The sequence below is a fragment of the Meleagris gallopavo genome, chromosome 1, assembly GCF_905368555.1.
Source record: "Meleagris gallopavo chromosome 1, MGAL_WU_HG_1.1, whole genome shotgun sequence".
NCBI lineage: Eukaryota > Metazoa > Chordata > Aves > Galliformes > Phasianidae > Meleagris > Meleagris gallopavo.
Genome location: NC_139404.1, coordinates 102,602,474 through 102,628,312, shown reverse-complemented (window position 1 = coordinate 102,628,312; position 25,839 = coordinate 102,602,474). Strand labels below are relative to the sequence as shown.

The window sequence follows — 25,839 nt, the reverse complement described above, 5'->3', positions numbered from 1 at the left end:
CAGATAATGCCAAGAAGTGCCTTCCAGTCTCAGTTGCTCTCTTCTTCAGAGATACAGATTCTGTTCTGTTCTGAATGTGGAAATCACATCCTAACATTTGTTTCAAACTTGAATTAATCATGCAATTAAAAATAAATGCTTTTGAAGTCAGAAAGAAAACAGCATTGAAATATGAAAATAAGACAGTATGTTATTTAAGCATATAATTTTTAATTGATTATGCTAATGTTTCTCTGAAGGAAATTTTTCAGTTTAAAGCTCTGAATAATCCACATTTGGGAAAGAAAACACTGATGTGCTTTCATGTGGTTTAAGGGTACCTGGGATACATGCAGTCTTTAAGATGAAGATCTGACATTTTTGCAGATTTGCTTATGCCTTGGTAACACTGGAAAACTTGAAAATGGAGAGGGAGCCTTTGGGGACTGAAGGACTCAAGCAATTTCAGGAAACAAGGAAGTCTTCTGCTCTGGTGCTAGGGATGGCCACAAGAGTTAACCTTGATCTATCAGTTTGATGAAGTCTTCCCAAAGCAGCTTCTTCTCTTCCAGGAAATTCTATGTGATCTTTAGAAGTGGACACTTGGAGAACATGGTAGTTAGAATATCTTTACCATTCCCTTTCTTTCATTCCCCTTTTCAGATGTTTTCAACCAGTTTTCCATTAGACATTTCACAAGAAGATGGTCCAGCAAGGTTATCAGAAAACTAGTAAAGCTAACAAAAAGACCCATGCTGGAGCTAATGCAACTCTCAGAACAAAACCAACTCCACCAGAGTTAAATCTACTTTAGTAAACACCAGCTGGGGATCTTGATATTAAAAATATAAAAAGAATGAGTGAAGATTTTGGTCTGCATGCTTTCCACACTATATATAATCTGACAAGAAAGTGAGATTTTTGGAGTCCAGTGTCACCAATTTAACCCTAAATCCACAAAGGCAAATACTTCTTTGGTATTGGTGTTAGATGCATTTACTCAGGCTGTTTTATTGCCACATGAATACTTCACCTAAACTTTGGAATTATATTAAGCCTAAAAATACCCTTCACTGTAGCAAGGGAATAGTACTAGCTCAGTACTTCTTATGGCACTTCTCCAGCAAGAGAGGAAGAATTTTTGGATCCCTGGATTGCAGTGTAGTTTCAGATAAAAATCTGATTGATTTAAAGTCATTATGTCTGATTTTCAAGATGTTTTGGCTTGTAATGCTCAAGTCTTAAATCGAATGGGAAAACTCCATTAATTTGGAAGATTTAATACTATCCCCTTGATGTCATTAACACAGTTCTAGATACACTGCTTCAAAATGCAGTTGGGTGGTAGCCCAAAATGGGCTGTGTCCTCAGTAATATAACTGTTCTTGTTCCAACAAAGACACATTGAGCTGTATGGACTTATCTTGTCTTAAGTTCTATGTACAATTTTAATTCTACCAATATCAGGGAGACTTGTAAATACGTCTACTTAGAGGCACCAAGTAATAAACACCTTCCTGGACTTTTCTTCAATATTTTGTTTACAGTAGTGAAATATCTTTCCATTCTCCTTTTCTCTTTAGTCAAATAGATAAAGCCAGAATTAACTGGAAAAAAAAAAATAAAAAATCTATTTATCCTGGTGAGAAAATTAGCCTATTCTAAGCAGTATTTAGATTATGTAAGCACGAAAGAAGTAGGAATTAGTGTTGTGGAGGATATCTGAAATAACTAAAAACAGTAAAAATAACTATTCTGATTAATCTGTCAGTTTGTCTAAGTACATTCATTCCTAAAAGACATTACACTACATATCACAGCCATAGCTATAGATGTTGCCCTATATCAACTGGACTGTTTCAATCACCTGTGCTCCAGACTAACTAACAATAAGTCAAAGGAACGGTGGCAGTGGATTTCTCAATTACAACAATATCGTTTCAGATAAGATGATCTTCTTCTGACCCTGGCTTTGATTTACCTACCTAGCTAACAGCATCATGGCTAGAGAGGGAAAAAAATACAATTAGAGCCAATTTGAGTCTTGTTATATTAGTAGACTCTCCAAAGTGGCATTTCAGCATTTAATTTTTTGACACGACATGACATGACAGAAACATGAGGGATTTTGATTGAGATGTGTTATCCTCTTCTGCTTCCTACAGAAAAAGTATTAAGGTGTTTCTGCTGGGTCACATAATGGGGCAGTCCTCAGCTAGTCACAGAGAGCATTCATGCAGCAACACAATAGAGTGAACAGAATGTGAATTAGTCAGGAGTCAGGACAAGATAACCCAGATGGGAGTGGACAATATGGAGAACGTGACTGTCTTCAGCTCACAGCATAGTGCCAGCACCAAGGTCTTCAGCATCGTTATGTTGTGAGAGGCAAAAATTGCAACATGCAATAAATTTGTTTACAGATGCAACGCAGCAGTTTAAGTTTAATTTGCACACAGCAGAGGAGGGCTGATTCAAAATATATCTAAGTTGCTTATGGAGATGTAATTTGTGTAGAGTTTGGGTTATTAAAACAACCACAAAAGAATATCATATTAAGGCATAGTTTTTAGGGTAATACGATTTCTTCATACATAGGAATTTCAGGCTAATTCTGAAAGGACATTTCTCTTTAACTTGATTGCATTTAATACTGGAATTGTTGTCATGCATAATTCCCTTAGTAATTATAGTGAGTATATTATATACAAGGCTTACTTCAAACACTAGAATATTAAAGAACTTGATCCAAACCCCAAAGTTGTTGGAATGGGCAGCCCCCCAAGGAGCTGAACACAGCTGGAAATGAAATGTTCAATCTCAATCCCAGCAAGACCAACGTGATGTTAGCTGCAAGGGGAGGACTAGCCAAGAGCAAGCTCCAGTCACTGTCTGTTCAACTTACAATCAGAGTTAGGGTGAATATCTGCACTGTACAGTCTACAAGCAATTAGACATATGGCCCAGTTCCTGAGCCTCATTATTACACACATGAGTACAAGGTACTGGACACGCTGTGTTGCTCAGGCTTTTAAATACCACTAAGAAATACAGTAAATTAGCCTGTGCAGGGGACTATGTTAGTGATGCTCAACAGCAGAATTACACAAAGATGTCTTCACTTGGAACAGCCTCAGTGACAGCAGCAGGAATGGCATGTCAGCTTGCTTTTCCCATGATCCCAGGCTGGAGATATGTCCTCCCTATTGGGTTCTGTACCTACAGCAACCTCTCGGTCAGAGGTTGTAATACTGTGGATGGAGAGCTCGGAGCACTATGCTCTAAGGACAGCCTGACAAGAGCACCAATCTGGTACTTCTGTGGACGTAGAAATGTACATGTACAAAAGTACATACTAGTGAGTCTGATCTGAACATGGAGGAATCAAAAGAAAATTTTTTTTCAAGTTCTCCCAAGACACAGCGTTGCACCTCTGCTGGCTGTCTGTACACACTTGTCTTAATGTGGACATCTGGACTTGCTGAAAACCCAACAGTGGGCGGTATTTATCAATGCTAATAATGTTATCAAGAGGTATGGTGAGGAGGGAGACCCAGACAGCCTCTCACATTTCACTACATAGAAGTGCTGTGAAAAGTACAAGAAGAGGAATGCTAATAAGAGCTCTCTCTTCTGCCCCCAGTCAACAAAATCCTTCCCCACTGTGTGCCATATGCCAACATGTCTGTGACTACTTCAGGGACTATTTGATATGTGGGTTGCAGTCACTAGAGAATACTGTTTTCAAGATGCATGAGCTGCAAGTAGTTTTTGTCTTCTTACTGCTTCCACTCCAGCCCCACTTGCCTTTTTTGTTTGTCTTTGCTACTCGAACTTCATTTTCTTCTCTCCATCCTTCATTCTCCATAGTTTGTTATCTACTTTTTCCCTTCCCTTGACACTTGTACCCTAATTCATGCCTCCGGTATTCCCAGACTTTCATGACCATAATAAAAATTAAACATGATCAACATAAAAAAAAAAGAAAAAACCCACAAGCTGCTTTTACATATTTGCCTTGACCATGCTGTTGAAGTACAGTGGCTTTGCTGCTCATTTGTCTACATTTCCCAATGTAAACTCTTTATAGAGAGGAGAGGATCTCCCTGTGGATAGTGATTGAAGAGGGGAAGAAGGAGAAGCAATTCTGTATTCAGCCAATTCCTCTCACACACAGGGAGAGGAGATGAAAGAGTACTAACACATGATTGCAGAGTTCTGAGCGGTGCTGGCGTAGCACAGAGCTGCACACTGCTTAATTTCCAGCACTGCCTGCATACGTGCCCTGCAACAGTGGAACTCCTGTCTGGACTGAAAGTGCTGTGCTTTGCCACCAAAGAAACCAGAAATATAAATAAAGAAGACCCAGTAACTTAGATATTTAAAATATATATCTGTATAATGTATATACATATATCAGCATGTATAGATATCCAAGTATATACATATAAAGATACTAAAATAGTCTAAGATTTTAAAATCATATGCTGATAAATATATATGTATATACAAAGCTGTTTATCTATATACACAACCAAAATCCTATATATTGCTTTTTTATCACAGATGTCTCGTCATTTTTTATTTTTTTGTGGATATATAAAAAATATTCACAGAACAAACACAACTTCTGTGATCCTTATGGTGCAGAGATTTAGAAGTACATACTACAGCTCTCTGAATGTAATTCTGTCAGGTGCTACATAAATTACAGTGGGTGCTATCACAACATAAATCATACATGTTTAAGATGAAGCTTTCTTTGTTACAGGCAAACTTTCTTAAGCAGTGGAGGATCTTTTCCAAAATCCTGATTCGTATCTGCACGTGAATTGCTATTGGTGCTCCTTACTATTACTCCTGTTGCCCTGGGAATAGGAGGCACACTGATCTGGGCCAGCACTGTGGTGCACAAGGTGAGACTTTGTGGAAAGCAGCAGGGCACTTCTGAGAGTCCCCAGAAGTGAGGAGTAACACTAAGATCTGCTGAAGAAGGGGAGTACCTAACACCCCCGGGCATCTCCTGGCAGTAGTGGAAGCTGAATTATCTGCTGAGGTCCTTGGGAGGGCAAGGAGAAGCTGTCCCATCTGATCCTGTATTGCTGACTGCATCAGAGCCAGGAAAATAGATTTTGGAGGAATCTAAGGAACTCATTTCCCTGCTTTTGTCAATCCAAGAAGAACTAGCAGTATCATAACCACCTTTCTCCCTCAGGTCCCAGTCGATTTCATCAATGCTGGAGTACTACAATAATAAAGTGAAATACTCTCTTTTTGACATTTAGGATACTCTTTTGAAATAAATGTGGAAGGAAAAATGTGATTGAGGACACATTTTAATAATACTGGGTAGGAATTTGGAGCAGTCATTAATTTACCCCATCGGCATACTCATAATTAAGACTAAGTCAATAGCAAAATATACACTGAGGAAACAGTAAATATGACACTTCATGCAATTTAATAAAAAAATCATATTAACTTTTCTCCCCTTGGCATTATCTGCTAAAAAATTTCCTTTTCTGTGTAAAAGAAATATGAAAATAAACTTTTCAAGAGCTTCTTAGGTTAGAAGTGTTGCTCTAGGTCAAATACTGAAAGCTCACATTGACTCCATTCATTTTAGTGGATATTTCAGGATTTCTTCTAATGTGATGAAGCAGAAATTGATTAAAGTTTGTTCTCCAATAGATGTGTCACTGTATTCTATGTAACTACAGTAGAAGTTTTCTTTTTCTAGATATCGCCAGTATATCATTTATTGCACACACACAAAAAAATGTGATATATGTTTGGCTGAGAAAATGTTTTCAATTGGTTGTGTTTGAGTTGCAGGTTATTTATGTCTTTCAGCTAAATAGTACAGCGGATGAAAGTATCTACTGCTCAGGGAAATGCAGTTTTGCAGATTAATATTGGGCCAATTCAATGGAGTGGATCAATGTTACTTTGTTAAGAGATTCTCCCTGATATTTCTTGCAAAAAGAGCTTGGAAAGGGGAGAACTGCATTTACAGGTTTGGAAATATAAATAAAGAGAGCACTTGAACTGAAAGAAGTTTTTTAAAAATGTGATGTTTAAGTTTACTGTAATCATGGTGCTATCTTCAGTGGGAGAAAAAATTATATTTTTTTCCTAAATATTATGATGCTTCAGCAAAAATACTCAATGCCTTGATGTTTTTAGTTTAAAAAGTAATTTAACCTCCTCTTTTATGTGAAATTCAGTCATGGTTTGGTAATAGTGTTATAGGTGGAGGGCAAAAAGCCATCTTTCTTGACTTCACCTGAAGCAAAATTGAAGGTAGGCTGGGGAATCTGAAATTATTCCCCTCAAACAACTCTCTTCTCTCCTCTGCCTACACTCAGGCAGTGCTCCATCACTCATATCCACCAGCTCTGCTCCACAGACCAAATTCCTTGTCTCATCATGCCTCCTTCCACAGACATCTGCAATTGCTCTCCAACGATGGCTGTTCTTCACGGGCAATGGCATGCTGAGTGACATAAAGGTTATTCGTATTCCTTATGGTTGCAGGCAAGTTTGGATGTGCTGCTTGTGTGTTCCCAGTAAAGAAAGTGAAGGAAATATTCCTCACCTTTCCTCTATATAAAAGAATCAAACAACTGAATATCCCAAGCTGGAAGTGACCCACAAGGATCGTCGAATCTGCCCCTCATCTCCACAGAACACTGCTCAACATTCAGACCCTATACCTGAGTGTTATCCAAATATTCCAATTCCAGCACTGAGGGCCGTGCCCACAGCCCTGTGCAGCCCGTTCCATGCCCAACGCCCTCTAGTGCAGACCCTTTCTCTGACCACCAGCTGCCCCTCCCCTGACACAGCTCCATGCCGTTCCCTCGGGCCCTGTTGCTGTCACACAGAGCAGAGCTCAGCGTTGCCCCTCTGCTCCCTGTGAGGAGCTGCAGCCGCCATCAGGCCTCCCCTCAGTTCTTCTGCTCTGGGCTGAGCACACCGAGGGGCCTCAGTCGCTCCTCAGATTCTTGCCTGCTAGAACCTTCACCATACCGTGTAGATACTGCTGGCCTATTTGTCTGCCAGAGCACACTGCTGACTGATTAAATTAAATCTCCAACCAGAAAACCCAGATCCCTCTCCATGAAGCTCTGCAGCCCTTCACCCCCAGTCTGTACACACACCCAGGGTCGTCCTGTCCTGGGGCAGACTCCAGCACTTGCTCCTGTTCAATTCCACGTAGTCAGTGACTGCCCAGCCCTCCCATCTTTCAAGATCTCTCTGTAAGGTCTCTCTACCCTCGAGGAGTCAACAGCTCCTCCCAGTTTAGTGTTGTCTTCAAACTCAGCATACATTTGAGTCTTGCAGACACTGTCCCTAGATCAAATCTTTTCCTTTGAGGTAAAGCACCTGATCCTGTAGAGAGAGGTGTGATTTAAATGGCATAGAGAACATCACTGTTTTCGTTGAATTGTGTTCTGGACTTCTAAAATACCAAATAACAGTACAGGCATCAATTAAAAGAGGGGTCGAACATCTGTTTCTACAAAATAGTGTCTTCTTCCAATTGGACTCACAGAGCTGCCTCTGGGAGACTGCTGGCACAGAAGAGCATCACCTGCACACACAGCTACTCCTTTGCAGAACCTGTGCTGTAGAAGAGTTGGAAGAGAACTCTAAGGGTCTAACTCCTCTGCAATGAGCAGGGACACCTACAGCTAGATCAGGTGCTCAGAGCCCCGTCCAACCTGACCTTGACTGTCTCCAGGGATGGGACATCCACCACCTCTTTGTGCAAGCTGTTCAAGTGCCTCACTGCCTGTACTGTAAAACATTTTTTCCTTATATGTGATTAAATATTCCCTCTTTTAGTTTGAAACCATTTCCCCTTCTCCTGTCACATAGATCCTGTCCTCTTCTTTCTTACAACCCCCTTTTAGATACAGAAAAGCCACTCTCAGATCTTATCAGAGCCTTCTCTTTTGCAGGCTGAACAGCTACAGCTCTCTCAGCCTGTCCTTGTAGGGGAGGTGTTCCATTTCTTGGATCACTTTTGTGGCCTTCCTCTGGACATACTCCAACAGGTCTACGTCTTTCCTGTAATGAGGACTCCACATCTGGATGCAGTACTGAAGATGAGGTCTCACCTGTGCAGATTAGAGAGGCAGAGTCACATCCCTTGACCTTCTGGCCATGTTTCTTTTGATGCAGTTCACTTTCTGGGCTGTGAGGGCACACTGTTAGATCATGTCCAGCTGCCATTCACCAGTACCCCCAGATTAATTTTCGGCAAGGACTCCTCCCAGTCTCCTCTTCTCTGGGCTGAACAAGTCAAATGAACTCTGCTGCTCTCATACATCTTGTACTCCAAATGTAAATGGAGAGTATTAACTCCAAAATTGCGAGGAAATAACAGCAAAAGTGTTGAATCACAGAATCACAGAATGGCCCTGGTTAGAAGGGGCTTCAAGGATCATGAATCTCCAACCCTCCTGCCAAAGGCAGAGGCACCAACCTCCCCATTTAATACTAGACCAGGCTGCCCAGGGCCCCATCCAATCTGTCTTTGAACACCTCTAGGGACAGGGCATCACAACCTCTCTGGGCAGCCTGTTCCAGCACCTCACCACTCTCTCTGTAAAGTACTTCCCCCTGACATCCAACCCAAATTTTCCCTCCTTCAGCTTAAAACCATTTCCCCTTGTCCTGCTGTTATCTACCCTTTCAAAGAGTTGACTCCCCTCCTGTTTATAGACTTCCTTTAGGTACTGAAAGGTTGCACTGAGGTCACCCCACAGACTTCTTTTCTCCAGGCTGAACAAGCCCAGCTCCCTCAGTCTGACTTTGTAGGGGAGGTACGCCAGCCATCTTTTTGGCCTTCCTCTGGACCCTCTCCAACAGCTCTCTGTCTTTCTTGTACTGGAGGCTCCAGATTTGGACACAGTACTCTAGATGAAGCCTCACAAGGGCAGAGTAGAGAGGGACAATCACCTCCCTGTCCCTGCTGGCCACCCCTCTTCTGATGGAGCCCATTTGCTTTCTGAGCTGCAAGAGCACACTGTTGGCTCATGTTAAGTTTTTCATCCATCAGGACCCCCAGGTCCTTCTCTGGAGGGCTACTCTCAAGGACTGCTCCTGGACAGCTGACAGAATGGTGGGTGGGAGATACCTGGGCTTCTGTTGGTTTGAGAAGGACAAAGAGGTCAGGAGGGGACCTGAGCTACAACACTTTCTTTAAAACTTTATTCAAAGAACAGAGCCCATGTTCAGAGGTGACAGAGGTTCTCGGGCACATGGGGCACTCCTACTGAGATTTGAGCAGCTTGGTGCTCAGTGAGGCAAAGTCTCTGTGAAGGGGAAGCAGTAATCTAGATCTGAAGGTCAGATAGGGAGGAAAGTGAGTGGAGACAGCAAACAAAGAGGAAGTCAGAACAACAGTGGAGCTGCCAGACCTGAGCCTGTCCCCAAATGAGCTACAACTTACCTTGGGTCTCTGAAGATGAAGACCTTGGCAACTCATTTGAGATTTTCATTCTTGTCTCCTTTGGAGGGATATTTATTTTTAAATGATATTGAAAGAAAATGTTTGAGCGAGTGGAAAGAGAAAAGGATAGGAGAGGAACATTCTTGTCTCTTGCTTTTCTCTTTTGCTTCAAATTTTTTTTTAATGCTCAAAGTGAAAGATTTTTTGAAGATCACAGCTATTTGTTTGAAAAGCAGAACGCTGATTTGATGTAGTTATTTTTAGATGATGCTATCAATTTCTGTGTTATCAGGTGTTGCATGTAGGTTATGAAAGACCTGGGGAAGTCTGATTTATTATGTTTCCATTGAGAGCTTTTACTACTGTGATAGTCTGCAATCTGTTGTTGAATCTTGTACTGTGTGATGCTGGAGGGGTATTGGGAGACAAACGATGGAAACACAGCCTTCACAAATGAATGCTAGCTGTTGTCTGTGGTCTAAACTCAATAAGAAAGTACTTTAGATGGGATGAGGTATGGCTGAAGTCCTGAGGGAGCAGGATTTTAGCACTGCACAGCTAAAATTTCTCAGCACTTCACCAAGAAAATGAGAACATTTCCAGGTGAGCCTTTTTGATATGTTTGCATGCAGTTGTCTTCCTGATATTTTGACTGACATCCAAACCCAAAACCAGAATTCCAAATTGAATGCAAAATGTGAGGGAGATGGTTTACATCCTCGGATTCAGACCTGAGGCTCAGATATCAGACACACTTTTAGGTTTTATTATTTTAACAGCAAATTGCATAACAATCAGATGGTATTTCAAACTGTAATTTGATGTTGTGAAAGAAGAGTGAAGACCTCAAATTCCTGTGTAAAGTACACTGTTATGATTTATAATATTAATGTACTCTGTGATGGGAACAGACTGATTACATACAACACTTTTCATTTACTAGGTATTGCAACACCTCTTACCAAGAAACTCATCTAAATATTGGCAACGCAGTAAATGAGTAAGCCAATGTGGCAGCCAGTATGAGCTGAATAACAGCTCACATGCTCAGGCTCTGGGCATTCAAACCTGCTTAAATGAGGGAAAAAAGGTTGGCCAGGGACCTAAGGGTTAACTGTTTTTTTTTCTCCAGAATCACTGAACAAAATCCAAATGGAGATTAATGATCCCAGGATATCAATAACTGAAGACCTGCAAGATGAACTCTATTGGGACTTCTCATTTTAAAATATCATCCGGAAATTAAAAAAAAAAAATGCTAACTGTAAGGCACACCATGATTTTTTTGGTTAGGACTTACTGGATGATTTGCTATTTGACAAGCAGTGGAAGAGATGTATGAGCTAGAAATTAGAAACCTTCAAGACAGTTCTAAGGCAATTTCAGTTAGTTTAAAAGTTTTTCTGTCCTTTTGCATTTCAGAATAATCCATTTCACAATCAAATATTCTCTTTCAGCAATATTTTGAGAAGAGGAAATACGTTAAATGTCAAAAGGGGAGCTTGAGAACCCTGCCTCTATCCCTCAGATTTCCAGTGGATGTATCTGAAATACAACCTTCCATTTCCCATCTGCGAAGACCAGTACAGGACACAGGATCACACACATAAATAAAAACAGAAAACTGGGCAGGAAAGATCTTTCGCAATAGCAAACAGACTATTTCTCATTTTAAATTTTGGCTTGTATTTGCCAAATAAGACCCGATTTGAAAATTTTCCATATTTGTTCACAGCTTTTTAAAGGCATTCACTCTTTCTGTATGAAGTTGCAGAATACATTCCAGGAGATGCTGAACTATACCCTGAAGAAGCAGCCTGCTTCCCGTTTCCTACAAACCACTGCTGCCACAAGAGTTGAGCAGAGCTTGAGCTGTTTGGGTTTCTCCACCAGCTCTAAGGGGTCAGCAGCCCTCTGCCCCTCCCTCGCAGTCGTCATTAAGCTCTTGTTATTCTCCTTTTGTGCAGCCTGCTTTCATAGGAGACACAAGGAAGCATTAGGCTAAAACCAAAGGTATTTTCTAAACCATATAGTTCTGGTTGACTTATTTTCTCACTTCACTGAATGCTGAGCTATCTTTGACTTTTTGCAGGAACATATCCACACTGAGGACAAGTGGTTTTGAAAATATCATGAACTGTGTTTTCCCTACAAAGTACTGGAATATTTTCTCTCTTTTCAAAGCAGTACCATTTCTTAGTGATGCAGAATTAGTATGATTTCCCATTGGCAGTGGCAACAGCTTGTAAATCCCTGTTATTAGCTATGTTGGTGTGATCCAGAAATTGAACTTGCCAGTCCAGTCTGTGCCACGTCAGTCACTGAGATTTTCCTGAATTAGAAGTGCTCTTTTTCTCATGAACAGCAATTTGAAAGAGGATGATAGATAATAAAACAGTGCCAAAGTTACTGAGCCATTTTATCCAGCCCAGAGTGGATATTCTGTCTCTTTCATGAGAGTCTAGGCTATAGTTATTAACCATGTCAGTGATTTAATATAATTGACACCTTTAGTCACTCTCTTGTGTTCTACACAGAACAGAGTGCTGGGCCATCTCTCATTCTATATCAGAACACATACCATGTCTTGGAGATGTGCAGGTAACTCTCAAGTAACAGTGGCAGGATGAGAAGCAACGACCTCAATTTGTGTCATGGAAGGTTTAGGTTGGGAATTAGGAATCATTTCTTCTCAGCAAGAGCAGTGAGGCAGTGGCACAGGCTGCCCAGGGAGGTGGTGCAGTCACCGTCCCTGGAGGTGTTCAAGAGCCGTGTGGATGTGGCACTGAGGGACGTGGGCAGTGGGCGTGGTGGGGGTGGGCTGGTGGATGGACTGGGTGATCTTTGAGATCTTTTCCAACCTTAATAAGCCTGTGATTCTATGATTCTTTGTATGCAAAATGTAAGAAATGTACAACTAGTGTCCTAGCGGGAATTCTCAGTGGTGAGAAGCACCAAATTGGCTCTGAGTTACTCAGTGAAAAGGAGAGGCAGGCTGACTGGGAGCTGTAATGCTGATGTTTGAATTTCCATTGGACTTCAGCATGCACTGCAACTCCTCTGAGAAGTTGATTTCTGGAACAATTGTTAGACAGACTGGAGAGGAATACAAAATAAACAAATTTAAATTATTTCAATTTTGGATCTCAGCTACACAGTTTTAGCCTTGTTGCTAGGTGGGAGTCATTCTCCTATTACTTTTTTTTTTTTTTTTTTGTCTTTTTTTCAACACAACTCAGTCCAGACACATATGTTTGTTTTGTAGTGAAACATTTTGAGATTTTGAGCTTCACAGAACTTTTAAAACTGAGATTTCAAAAAACAATGTGAGAATGTCGGCTAAGGCAAACATGGAAGGTGTTATGGGCCCTCAATGTGCAAAAACATTCTTCAATTTTCTTGACTGGGACTTGTGAACTCCTGATCACAGGTGAGCAGCCCTGCATTCTCCTTGCTGAGTCTCAGGCCATGACTGCGTGGGGGTTGCAACATTAGGATGTGTCCCTCACAGGCTTGCAGAAAGCCAGGGTAGCAACCACACCACAGAAAGGGCTGCAATGGAACAAGTAGCTGGAGGTGCTGCCTTCCCAGCCCCTCATCCTTCTGGCTTTCCTTCAGTCTCCAGGTGTTGTGCACCACTGCCTCATCACCGCTGATCAGTAGGAGTGGGGAAGCGATTATTCCTCTGTACTCCGAGCTGGCGAGGCTGCACCTAAAGTATTCTGCTCAGTTTTGGGTGCCATGCCACAAGAGCATATCCAGAGAAGGGCAATAGAGCTATGAGGGATCTGGAACACAAATCTGATGGGGAGTAGCTGAGGGAAATGGGCTTGTTTGGTCTGGAGAAAAGGAGGCTCAGGGGAGATATCATTGCTCTCTACAGCCATATGAGAGGAGGCTGTGGTGAGGTGGGGGTGAGCCTCTTCTCCTGGGTAACAGTGATAGGATGAAAGGGAATGGCCTCAAGTTGCACCAAATGAGGTTCAGGTTAGGTATTTGAAAAAATTTCTTCTCAGAAAGAGTGGTGAGGCAGTGGCACAGGCTGCCCAGGGAGGTGATGGTGTCATCATTCCTGGAGGTGTTCAAGAGCCGTGTGGATGTGGCACTGAGGGATGTGGGCAGTGGGCATGGTGGGGGTGGGCTGATGGTTGGACTGGGTGATCCTAGTGGTCTTTTCCAACCTTCATGGTTCTATGATTCTATGATTCCACATCTGGACGTGCAGAAGGGAGTGCTGTGCCACCTTTCCAAGCTTTGCCCCTCAAGGAGACTTTCAGAACCAGATGAAACCAAAAAGCAGCAGGAACTGCACGGCTGAAAGCATGGGGAAAACAGAAGAGGAGAATCCTCCAGTCTGGCGGAGGAAGCCCCGCGGGAATACGAGGCACAGAGGGGTGGGCAGCAGCTCTAGTTTCGTCCTGTTCTTGTGTCTGCCCCTATCCCTGCCCCTATCCCTGCCCCTATCCCTATCCCTATCCCTATCCCTATCCCTATCCCTATCCCTATCCCTATCCCTATCCCTATCCCTATCCCTATCCCTATCCTTATCCCTGCCCCTATCCCTATCCCTATCCCTATCCCTGCCCCTATCCCTATCCCTATCCCTATCCCTATCCCTATCCCTATCCCTATCCCTATCCCTATCCCTATCCCTATCCCTATCCCTATCCCTATCCCTATCCCTATCCCTATCCCTATCCCTATCCCTATCCCTATCCCTATCCCTGCCCCTGTTCTTATCGCAGCGCAGCACGGGTCCGACGGTGACGGGGAGCAGCAGGACGGTTCCTTCTGTGCCTCTGTGCCCGTTTCCCCCCCAGCGTGTACCGCCCGTCCCGCTCGTCCCCGGAGCCGCCCCGCCCCGCGGGAGGAGCCTCCCCTTCCCCTCCCGCCCCGTCCCTCCCTCCCGGTGGCGGCGGGGGGCGAGGGCAGCAGGGCGGCGGGAGCCGCGGGCAGCGCAGCGTAGCGCGGAGGCGGCGACGGGAGCGCGGGCGGCCGGCGCGGAGCCCCCGCGCCATGGGCGGGCGGCGCGGAGCGGCGGCGCGCAGCCGGCCCCGCCGGGGGTAGCCGCCCGCGCCCCGCACCGCGGACCCGGCATGAACTGAGGATGGCGAGCGCCTTCGGCCCGCGGTGGCCCCGGCGAGCGGCTCCGGGTGGTGGCAGCGGCGGCGGCGGGGGGCTCCTCTTCGTGCTGCTGTGCGCCTCGGCGGGCCTGCCCCTCAGCGGGCAGCAAGTGCTGCGGATCGGTGAGTGCCGCCCGTGGGTACCGCCGCCGGGCGCGGGGCATCCCGCTCAGCGGCTGCGGGCCGTGCGCGGGTGCGGGGTCGGGAGCGGGGCGCTGCCCTCGGCGGAGCGGATCCGAGCGGGCTCTCGCTCGCAGCCGCCACTTCGGAAAGTTTGCCCCGGTGCCCGGTGCGGGGGGAGCGGGGACGGGAGCCTCTGCCCAACGCCGCGGGGACCGCGAATAGCGGTTCGGAGAGCTGGAAAAGTGGCGAGATCTCCCGGGTCGGAGCTGCACCGCGCGCTGCAACCTTCTACTGTTTGCTCCCGTCCTTCTTTCCGAAGGGGGAAACGTTTTCCCTCCTTCGTTCTTAGCCCCTGACCCTGGAACGGAGGGAGCGCTCCCGAAGTGCTATCCGTACTCGTTAGCCCCAGCAAACAGAGAATTGTTTTTTAAAGGGAAAACTCCGCACCATGGAAACCCTGCTCGGCTCGCAGGAAGCCGCTCTCCCGACAGTGGGCTTCTTGTGTCGGCCAGTGAGACGGTGAATACAAAGTATCGCAGGAGTTAGGGGTGAGGAGCAACTGTGTTGCGGGCTGTAAGGCAGGAGATACCGCTCTTCTCTCTCTCTATCCCTTTTGCCAGTCTCTCTTGGCAAGTGCTGAACACGAAGGGAGTAAAAAGAAAAGAAATCGCACAGCCCGGGGGGATGCACTGGGTAAGGCACAGCCCTGTGACAAGCAGCAGATTGGTACCTCTTGGCCTCAAGTGCTAACCCCACTCACGAACTCTCCTCTAAAAACCCAGGGAAGGCTGCTCCCAGCTCGGAGAGCTCATCGCGGATTAGATAGGAATAAATGAAGGGGCTCAGTCCCTCAAAGCACTGAAAAAGGACAACCTGAAGGCACCCAGCAACTTGCAGCTGAAAATCTGAAATGTGTCTGGAGCTGTCTGCATGCGGAGAATGTGCTCTCCTTCTTTCTCATGGGGTGCAGCTGAAGTTTGCTGCTCTCTCTGCTCCCCACCACAGAGCTGTGCCCTGTGTAGAGGCAACGTGTACACACACAGTGCAGGTGAGATGCAAAATGAATTCAGGGCTAGTGGAACTCATGGGAGAAAGTGTGCTCAAATAACTCAGGCACGTGCTGTAGCTTTGCAAATGCATTGCATGGCTGCTGCTGCAAGGCAGTATTAACTTCCTTGTTAAGGCTGGAAATTGCTTCTGAGGTAACTGGAGCATTTTAGAGTTTGAACGAAAGTGTATTTGCTTGGATGTAGGCTAAATGCTTAGCTCTGTGCAGGATGGTCTGTGCAGAGGTCTACTATGTCCACCCCTCTGCTGCACAAAGTGCTTTGCTGTGTTCAGTCTAGCGAGGCTCCCAGGCAATTGCCCCACATTGCTTTTCCCTTACATAGCCCTGCACAACTTGTGGGCTCTCGGCTCTCTGAGGTGTGTGTCTGTCTGGTGCAAGTTCACTCAGTGATGGACACAGCGATGGTGCCCTAATGCTCTCTATGGTTGTATGACAATAAATGAGACAAATTGCTCAGCTTTCAATCACAGCAGCAAATACACATCCAGAGTGATGCTGCCTGAGAATGAATGTTCCTTATGTGGTTGTGAATGCATAAAACATTCAATGTACTTATTGCTATAGTTATCCTGCCTATAAAGTAATGATGTCATCAAATATTAATCCTTCACATCCGCTAACAGGGACAAGTCTCTCTGTCAGTCTTCAAAGTGACACGCAGAAGTAATGGAAATAACTCCTTCTATGCTCTTTGTGATAACATAATAAAATCATTCCAAAGCATTTCTGACTGAGGAAAATGCCATTAAGCCATCAGATTTTCTTTGTTGCGTTTTAGTTAATTAAGAAAAAGAAAGCACTGCCATACAATTTGCTGCAGTTTGCTGCCTGAATTAATACACTGTATTTAATTGCATTTTGCACTGTTAGGGAGCTTTTGGATTTTTTTGATTTTGTTGGCGTATGATACAATTGAACGGATTCTTTTGCTGGCATTTAATTAGTTGTGAAGGGAAATTCTGGCTATTCCTCAGCATCTAGGTGATGATTACTTTCCTATTCCTCTAAACAAGAAAATGAACAATAAAATTGATCCATTAGGAGAAAATAGTGGAATCTGAGGTAAGATACAGTTTCAGTTTCATGCAATACAATACTTTAGTGTCTTACTATTTCTTTCACGTTCATGCTAAAAAGCTTTTTCCTTGATATATGAACTAATAAAGCTGTCCAAGGAAATACTGTCTTTATCTATACATAACCCTCTAGACTATATTATGTGAAAGTATATTTAAAGTTCACAACCCTAATATTTTTGACTTAATACTGAGGAATTTCTAGCATTTGCACTGAGTCAACCTAACCCTCTTGCCTGCCCTACTTGTACCGCTTGTATAAAATGAACCAACTCAAATATGGGAAGGGAGAATGCAGATTAAGACGAGCAGGCACTAAATTGCAGAAAAACAGTCTCAAAAGCACTGAAATCTCATCAGTCACAAAACCTGATGTTAATGCTGGAGGCAGAGCGTTATTTCTTAGTGTGCATCCTTTGGACCATTGCAACTTCTAACCTAACGAAGCTATAAGAATATACTTCAGCATTACTGCAGGGTAATTAATGAAGATAGCTGTTTCAGCAACACTCTGGATAAGAAGTAAAGAATATTTGAGAAATTACACCAGTTATTAAAATATTGCTGGAGTTAATTAAAAAGAGAACATGGCACTTTGCAACAGATACTCGTAGGAAGTTAAACTTGGATGAAACTTGGAATCAATCTCTAAAATTAACTCCTGAAAATGAGCAAATGAGTAATTCTTAGGTTTCATAGAAATTGCATTAGTTGATTAAATAGACACTCTTCAGCTGATACCAGAAGTGATTTTCAGTAATATTTGGTATGTTTCTGTAGTTAATTGGAATATTTAAATATGGGTTTTGACTCTGCACTGATTTATTCCTTACTTCAGCAAAACCCCCAGTGGTTTTGTGAGCTGTGTTTTCAAAGATGGAGGATTAGTCCCGTAATATTTCTCTCTGATTGAGAAATGTAGATTTAAAACAGACACATGTAACTCAACCTGCAAAATATGGTTTTCCTCATAAGTTGAAATTTTTAGTATAGCTTTCGACAGATCTGTCTGTATTTCCCCAAGCAGGGTTGGAGCTGGGAGGTTTTTCCTGAATATTTGCATTTCTACAGTGTGAGAATGATAAAGATGAGAGCCTAATTAATTTCACTGGAAATTTTCTGCTTCTTGTCAACCTTTTTCAAGACTTTATTTGTGAAGGGAATTATATTAATACACATTTGAGATTCTTCAGTGTGACATGGAAAAAACTGTAGAAAGTTCTGTCGTATTTTAATGTCATTAAAATGTTAATTAAAAAGAAACTATTTCTTATTAGATGTCTACACGGTATTGTGTTCCATAATGTCGTAGGCAGTGTGACTGCATTTTACATCATTAGATGATCAGACATTAACTGCACATTGCTAACCAGATCCCAAATGCTCAGTGGCTCACCATTTCACTGTAATATATTTTATTTAAATTTCCTCATTCTGCACTTAACAGAAGACTGTTTTGCCACAAGTATTTCTGAAGGATTGCTACCAAAATGTCCCAGCAAAAGTTATAAGGCATCTCCCCTTCTCGCTGGGTTTGGGAGTACTGCACAAAGTGCGAGACAATGCAACATTTGGCTCATGCTCTAAATGGTTAATCAAGTCAAAAATACCCTATAAAAGGCAAATGCAAAATGCATTGCCAGAACCTTAGCAGAGCACTCCAGCATGTCTGTGCTTGTGCACAAAAAGGTCGGTGGAGCTCAGTGGCCATAATGCATACAGTGATCCCGGGGAAAACACTTGACTGCATTATGATTTGCGTGGTTGCATTCTGAAATTATAAAAAACAAAATCTCATTGGCAGTTTCTTTGTGTTCTGCCATTTAGGCTTGAAGATGCAGAAGGATGAATTACTTTGGGTTCTGTACCATTGTATTTCAAGGCTTTTTTACCATGGAAGATGCTTGCTGTGCTGGGTTGCTCCGCTGGGGTGTATTAAAAAGTCATGAAGCCACACTCAGCTGATGTACATTGACATCCTTTTATTGAACTCAAGAGAGCCATGCTGGTTTAAATTGCCTGAAGAGCTGGCTGGACATATTTAATATATGAGAGACAAAACTTCTGTAATTCCCCCAGCTGCCCTGCCTACTTACCACCCTTCCTAATGATGGGTAGGGTCAGACAAAATCAAACCCCATGTGTCTTGTTTCTCTTGTTTTCTGCCCATGAATTCTGCAGGCTTGGTAACCACAGCTAATCAATGGTGGCCATTGAGTGCCTGCAACTTACTGCAGTGATCATTGCCCCATCAGCTCTTGGTACCTCAGTAGCAGTGTTTGCTGGATGACTGTGCTGCTGCTGGAAAATCATTGTTACTGGGATGGCGTAAAGCACTGCTCAGTATGTGAAGAAATCTAGAGATGTTAACTTTCCAGAAAGCACAGAGTGTATATCTCTGTTGTCAGAATACACCTAAATATCTGCTTTAACATGAAATAGATGAGCTGTAAAATCAAAAATTATAGTCTTAAAATAGTCTATAATACCGTGGCTCGATGACTGTGCAGCAGGCAGCCACTCCCAGCCATACTAACAAAAACACCAGATGTGTTGCTTCTGTCCTGGAACATTTGTCAGAAAAGATTGATGGAGAACGGCAAAGAAAAGGTCCTAAGACTGGAGTTGGGATGGTATAGTCAGCACTGAAGGTAATGAAAAACAATTAAAAAAAATATGGCATGAAGGTGCGTTACTGCTGCATTTCACATCTTGGGAGATATGTGATTAGCAATGGCAAATTTTGCATATGTATCTTAGTCAAGAATCAAGTGAGTTACAGAAAAATGAAATGGAAAACAGCCGGGGCTGTTTTTGTTCCACTGACATCTGTGCTGTAATAATTTGTTACTTTCTCTTAACTTCCACAAGGTGTATATCCTAATGTGCAGAGTATGTCTGTGGTGCTGCAGTGAGCTCCATGTGGGAAGATAAATAGGGTATCCTGCTGTGTTTCACCAAGGCTTCAAATGCATTTATGTAACATATGTGCATCAGTTCAGACCGTTGAGAGTTCAGTAAAATAAAGCATGAAATCTTCACAACAATGAAATCAATGAAATTTTGCCAAAGGATAATAGTTTTCCATCAAATATTTTCATTTGTGCAAACTGTTTGACACTTAACCTAGTACTTTTTCAGTTAATAATTCATGCTCAGTACAGGTGAACACTGCAGGAAGAGCAATCATTATAAATAAAATAAAATTTCTTTGAGTTTCTGTTCTTGCCTAATAGCTTATTTCTGTTCAGGTATAATGAATTTCTTTTTGTGTCCTTCCCACAACACTAAATTTTGTATATCGAGCATCAGTTCTTGCTGTTACTATAAGCACCTCCATATGGCCCAGTCTCCACTTAACGTTTTCGATTCAGACCACAAGTACAGCCTCAGTACTGTTTTTTCATTATAGTCTGTTTTGTCTATCCTGGTCAGTAATAAAGCTTAAACCCCATACTCCCCTCTTCAATATTTTAAACAACGGCCTCTAATCTTCTTTTCTCAGAAGGGCTTGATTTGACCAACTAGACTATAGATTGTCCTGCAATGAAAGAAAAAAATCCTATCCAAGACCTGATTAGTTTTACTCCACAGCTTTGGATCTGTAACCCGCAAGCCCAGTTTGTCCTAGTTTTTGTTGACTTTAGATTTTAGTTGACAATAATGAGTTTATGACTTTAGAAAAGCTTTATAGTGGGAATATTATTACCCTTCATTCTCTCTCTTTTTTTCTTTCTTCTGAAGGTGATTCAGTATTACCTAGAAAATGATTCGCTTTCAAATGGTATATTTGCTTTCACTGAGCGTAATTAAAACTTTCATTATTCCAAATAGGCACTTTTTCGTTTCAATCAGAGGAATGAAGTATCTGAGCAGGCTGTTAAAATATTTTTTTCTTTTTCTTTTTCTTTTTCTTTTTTTCTTTTTTTCTTTTCTTTTTTTTTTTTTTCTTTTTTCTTTTTCTTATTTTTTCTAACAGTGCATAAGTTTCCCTATGTTATTTTTATACCTTCCTCTGTACCTCCTCAATAAATTGAGGTGCAACGAACACTGGGAGATGTGAATTAGTAATATGTCATAGAAGTATGGACAAAGAGGTAGAAATGATCTCAAAGGTTCAGTTGAGCTTTTCTTTGATCCATCATGCTCTTTGCAAATACACCTTCTGGTTGTTTGTTTCCTTGAGCTTTCAGATTACACCTCTAGAAGCTTAGAAGATGAGCATTATGAATTCTGTTAGCACTGATACTGGTTCCACATGCTGCCAGTGGATCTGGGAAAGCAAAGTTTGTCTGTTTCAAGGAAAATTTTATTTCCAGCACATTGATTCTGGCTAGGGCTCAAGATCAGCTATCCTTCCATATTGCTAAATGGCATAGAGGTCCTGGTGAAATGTTGAGTAGGTGGAAGTGACAGTCTGAGTGCAGAAGTATCTCCAGAAATATGGAGAAAAACTTGTTTAGAGTGAGGAAGTGTGCAAAACTCATTGTTCTATCTACATATGAAGGAACAGTGAAGCGTCCCACATCCATTATGTCCAAGCAACACTTTTTGCCAGAAGTACTGTCACAGATGCTGAAGCTTTGCTTTGGCTGTCAGACAGAGGAGGAACAGAGCCTTCCTTGACTTCAGTGGCATGCCACTGAGACCTTAAAATTACTATGATTTTACATTATAGTGATTTTTAGTATATAAAGAGCATTTAAAAACTCACGCTTTTTAAAGGATCAGGCATGCTAAAATATTTTAAGAACATTCAGTGCATTGTTAAGTCATACATACTTTTCAGCTCTAAATGTTTTGGAATAAGCAAGAAAAGATATTAGCAGATGAAAGGATTTAGAAAAAAAACAAACCACCATTCTAGAAGAACGACATTAGGTAGCTATAAGAAAAGAAGAAAAAGTGTTTGAAGATACAAGTTTATTCTTGGCGTCCCCTGGGATGCTTGATGAAGCAGAGTCCTGCCAGGTTGTTTTTATTGCCCTTGCTGCCACTCATTTCTACTAAGTATCACCTCCCCTTCACCTCAAGGGAGAGATGTGTCATTAATGTCCTCAGCATGCAAGGCAGATTCCCAACTGAGTAATTAGGCTTGCCTAATCTGCCACTGCTGTTTCTGCACTTGATGGCAGTCTGTATGTCAGCCTAACATATTTTAAGTATTTCTTTTGCTGCTTATTTCTTTAATGCTAAGTATCTTATCCTGTCAAAGAGCTTTGGCCTTCATGGTCCATGAAAGCACACATAGATCCATTAATCCAGTAGGTTTCTAACTCTCTGCTTTCCAACAGAGTAGAGCAAGAGTATGCCAAGTATTTGGTCTACAGAAAGAAAGCTACTTCTCTTTTCAAAGTTTGTCTTACTTATATCTTTAGAATGCTATAGCTGTAGTAGAACTACTGCAGTATACTGTAACAATTAAACAATGAACAACTACTATGAATTGCCCTATTCTTAGGGAAGGGGGATTATACCAACAGGGTTTACTATGATTCTGAGAAGAAAAAGTGCATGTACCTTATGTTTTGGATCATATAATTAGGAGGCAAATCCATAAAAATTGGTGCTTGTGGGATCTACCATGAAATGAAAGGTGGTATTCATTACTGCCTTACCTCATGTAGTTCCTACTGTGTTATATTTCAACAAGAATCATAATGAATAATAATAACACTGAGGTATTCTAAAGCAGTAGAGCTCATAGTACACCACAGAGCACATACAATTAATTTGATTTTATGGCTTGGGAAATCAACTCCGTAGGACTGAAGTGTTTTGCTGACAAACTTGTGGCAAAGCAGGAGGTGAATCCAGGCCTCGACCACCTCTGTCTACTGCATCACAACTTTGACATTTCCTTAAAGTTTGTATATTTGGTGAAGTTTTGCATAGATCCTTGGAAATTAGGAGTTTGAAGTGCTAAGCGTTGTTGCTATGGAGCCCAAAGTGTATTTATCTAAACGATTTACAGGTAACAATGAGAAGTTGCATCTTATAGCTTGAACTGTTAGCCCACACTTGGAGATCAGTCCTGGGAGGTCTGTATGAAGTAATAGCTTGGAAACCTTTCCTGTCACTGGAGGATGCTCTGAAGAAACAGAACACGTCTTCCTCTCCCAGTTTGGGTAGGGGCTAAATATTAGGTGCTGTATCTGACTGTAGCCAGAAGCCCATCAGAGACCAGCAGCATCCATGGCTCTTGCAAGTACCTTTTCTTCTGAGCCTAGATTTCTTCTGAGCCTACTTTCAGCATAGAATCATAAAACCTGAACCTCCTCTGGCACAACTTGAGCATACTTTCGCATGTCCTCTCCAGCCTCTTTCTTTGCATCTGTTCAGCAGTGGTGTTCTGCTGAAAATAAAGCATGGTAAATCTGAGCAACAAACACCTTTAGGATACAGTATGCTTTCCATTCATTCTCCTCATTTTGGCACTTACTCCATCAAGGCACACATGCCCCCTGTAATTATACATGTATCAAATACAGAAGCACTTTGATTGTCTCCTTTTGAGAAGGATATTTTGTACATGGACAAGATGGTTATGTGTTTTATAAGGCTGTAAATCTTAAGTAAATTCAAAATATTCCCTGAATTGGTCTGGCATGTTGTCTTGTATGTTTCAGCACCTCATTTCCTTTTTCCTCCATGAAAGGCTCTAAACAGCAAGAAAGAGACTTTCACATCATTCGAGCCTTATATAATGATGTACTATCAAAACCATTCAACTCTTTAGCAAATATTCAGGTTCCTTATAAAATATACAGTCACTAGCTAGGAATTAAATCTGACTTCAGAAAACACACATCTCAGTGCTTAGAATCTTTTGCATTTACTGTCCCGGACTTATCCCTGAAAAAATGTGAAAATTAGGTGCATTCAGATGTAAACCTCTAGGGGAAAAAAAAACAAAAAACAACCCACAACAAAAAATGCAACTTCGCTTTCACAAAAATAACCTTTTCTCCCCTTCAGGAAAAATACAAGAGAAGTCAAGCCATTTTAATCCTTCTTTCTGCCATGCAACCTGCTTTCTCCTAAATGTCTGCGGGGTGCTGTGCCAAACCAGTCATTTTTATAAAGGTTATGAATAGGAAGCTCAGGCCTGATGGGACATGAAAAGTAGTTTATGTGAAACAGTTCATTCTCGAGGAACTGCAAATTAATCTGTTTTTATCTGGAGCAGTCCCAAGAGATTAATCTCAAGACATCTGAGGCCATATCAAACTTAGAGACACCCTATCAGTAGTCATAGGAGGGGAGACCAGGTTGCTGCAGCAACAGCATGACATATGTAAAACTCTATTTGATTATGTTGGTATCATAGAGAAAGCTGTTTAAAAGTTAGGTCAGGTTTTTTAGTTGTACTATACTTTTCCAGAGACTGTCAGTCACTGTCAGATTGGTCAGTGACTCAAAATGCGTGATGAATAGCTTGATTAATTTATGCACAACTTAATCTCATGTGTATAGCAATCTAGCTGTCCACATAAAATAATTTAGTAATAAGATATTGGAGAGCTATTAAAGGAGCTAGTAATAAGCCACATAAGAATTCTTCCCTGCAATTTGGAGACAAATAAAATAATAATTTCTCATTAAAACATGTTCATGTTTTGATTTTGAATGCTTTTCTTCATGCTAGAGTTCAAAAAAGCACAGGAAATTACTTACATTGAACAGAGAATCTTTGACAGACATTAGAATGGGAAAAGAATGAGTAAATATACAGGCTACCAGAAGAACATGGAGTCACTGCTGTTCCCTTATGATTGTTCAAATTTATTTTGTATGATAAACAATGCTCATGATAAACAAAATTGCTTTCTTAATAGAATTCTGTGCCCCCAATTTATTCACTCATATTTAAAAATATTAAACATAAGAGACTATAGTCAAAGAACGCAGTAAATGAGGCAGAAATCCTGCAGAATAATGTACATAGTTAAATAACAGAAGATGGTATTTTTAAGTTGTTTAGTATTTCCCATCTTCTGGGGTTTTAATTTATAATCTAACGTGTTTTAATTAAAAAAAACTTTTTTGTATAGTTTTCTTTCACTGTGGAAAAAACAACCGAAAATCCAGGAGCGGAATGCTCCTTTGATGCCTACTGGGACATTCTTCACTGATAGTGCAGGAGCTTTGTGATGCAGAGCTGGGATCTGTACCACCTTACAGTAGATGTGGCTGTTCCATCTATGGGCTTTGCCCTAGAGAAGAATGAAGCATTTTTTCAGAGGTCTTTGGTGATGGGAAGCCAAGGGACTGGCTGACCATGCAACAGTGCAGTGAAGGGTTCTGGCTTATATTGCTCCTGACACCAAAAGAGACAAGGGACAGTTCCTGCAGATTTAGGCAACAGGTGCATAGTGTAGACAGGTTAAGATAGACACTTATCTGCCCACTGGGATAAAACCACCACTGACTGTGTGTGTTTGTGCAGCACTGGACCATCACATTTTAAGTCCTGCTTCAATATGTTCTTAGTGAAATGAATATCAGAATGTCTGTAAGTCAGGAAAACAACAACAACAACAACAAAACAAACAACCCCTCCCCTCCCCCCCCAAAATATTTGTTATTCACAGGAACAACTAAAACCTCCTGTATTCAGTCTGAAATAGATGCACATAGGGAAGTGTCACTTCAGATGGCTAACATTAGACAGAACTATAAAGAGCTAGAGACAGGGGTGTGCAGTGGGTAGAAACAGGGGTCTTTCACATTGACAAAAGCTACAAGGTCTTATTGGCAGTGCTCTTACTGGCAGTGCTTATAAAACAAGAGGTAGAGCTCTCCCATGGGAAAGCTATTTTGCCTTTGCTGAAGGTGAAGCATAAATAGCACCTAAGTGATCAGCCTGCATTAGCCATGTTGGTCTCGTCTGGGTGGTCACAGTTTCTGTCCATCATCTGGTTAAGGACCATGGAAACTTAAGGTACAGTAATAGGATGGTGGCTGTAGCAGTATTGACAGCTGGGGGAGTGCAGTCTGATTTGT

General features: G+C 42.0%; 1 protein-coding gene across 2 annotated transcripts in view; it reads left to right on the top strand.

Annotated features, from left to right (window-relative positions):
• The first annotated feature begins 14,297 nt into the window (after positions 1 to 14,297).
• GRIK1 (glutamate ionotropic receptor kainate type subunit 1) overlaps positions 14,298 to 25,839 on the top strand; it is a 155,953-nt gene continuing 144,411 nt past the window's right edge. For both annotated transcript variants that reach the window (XM_085241735.1, XM_085241740.1), the window contains exon 1: positions 14,298 to 14,688. In XM_085241735.1, the coding sequence (XP_085097861.1) occupies positions 14,550 to 14,688 (139 nt within the window). In that variant the 5' untranslated portion in view covers positions 14,298 to 14,549. The remainder of the gene's footprint in view (positions 14,689 to 25,839) is intronic.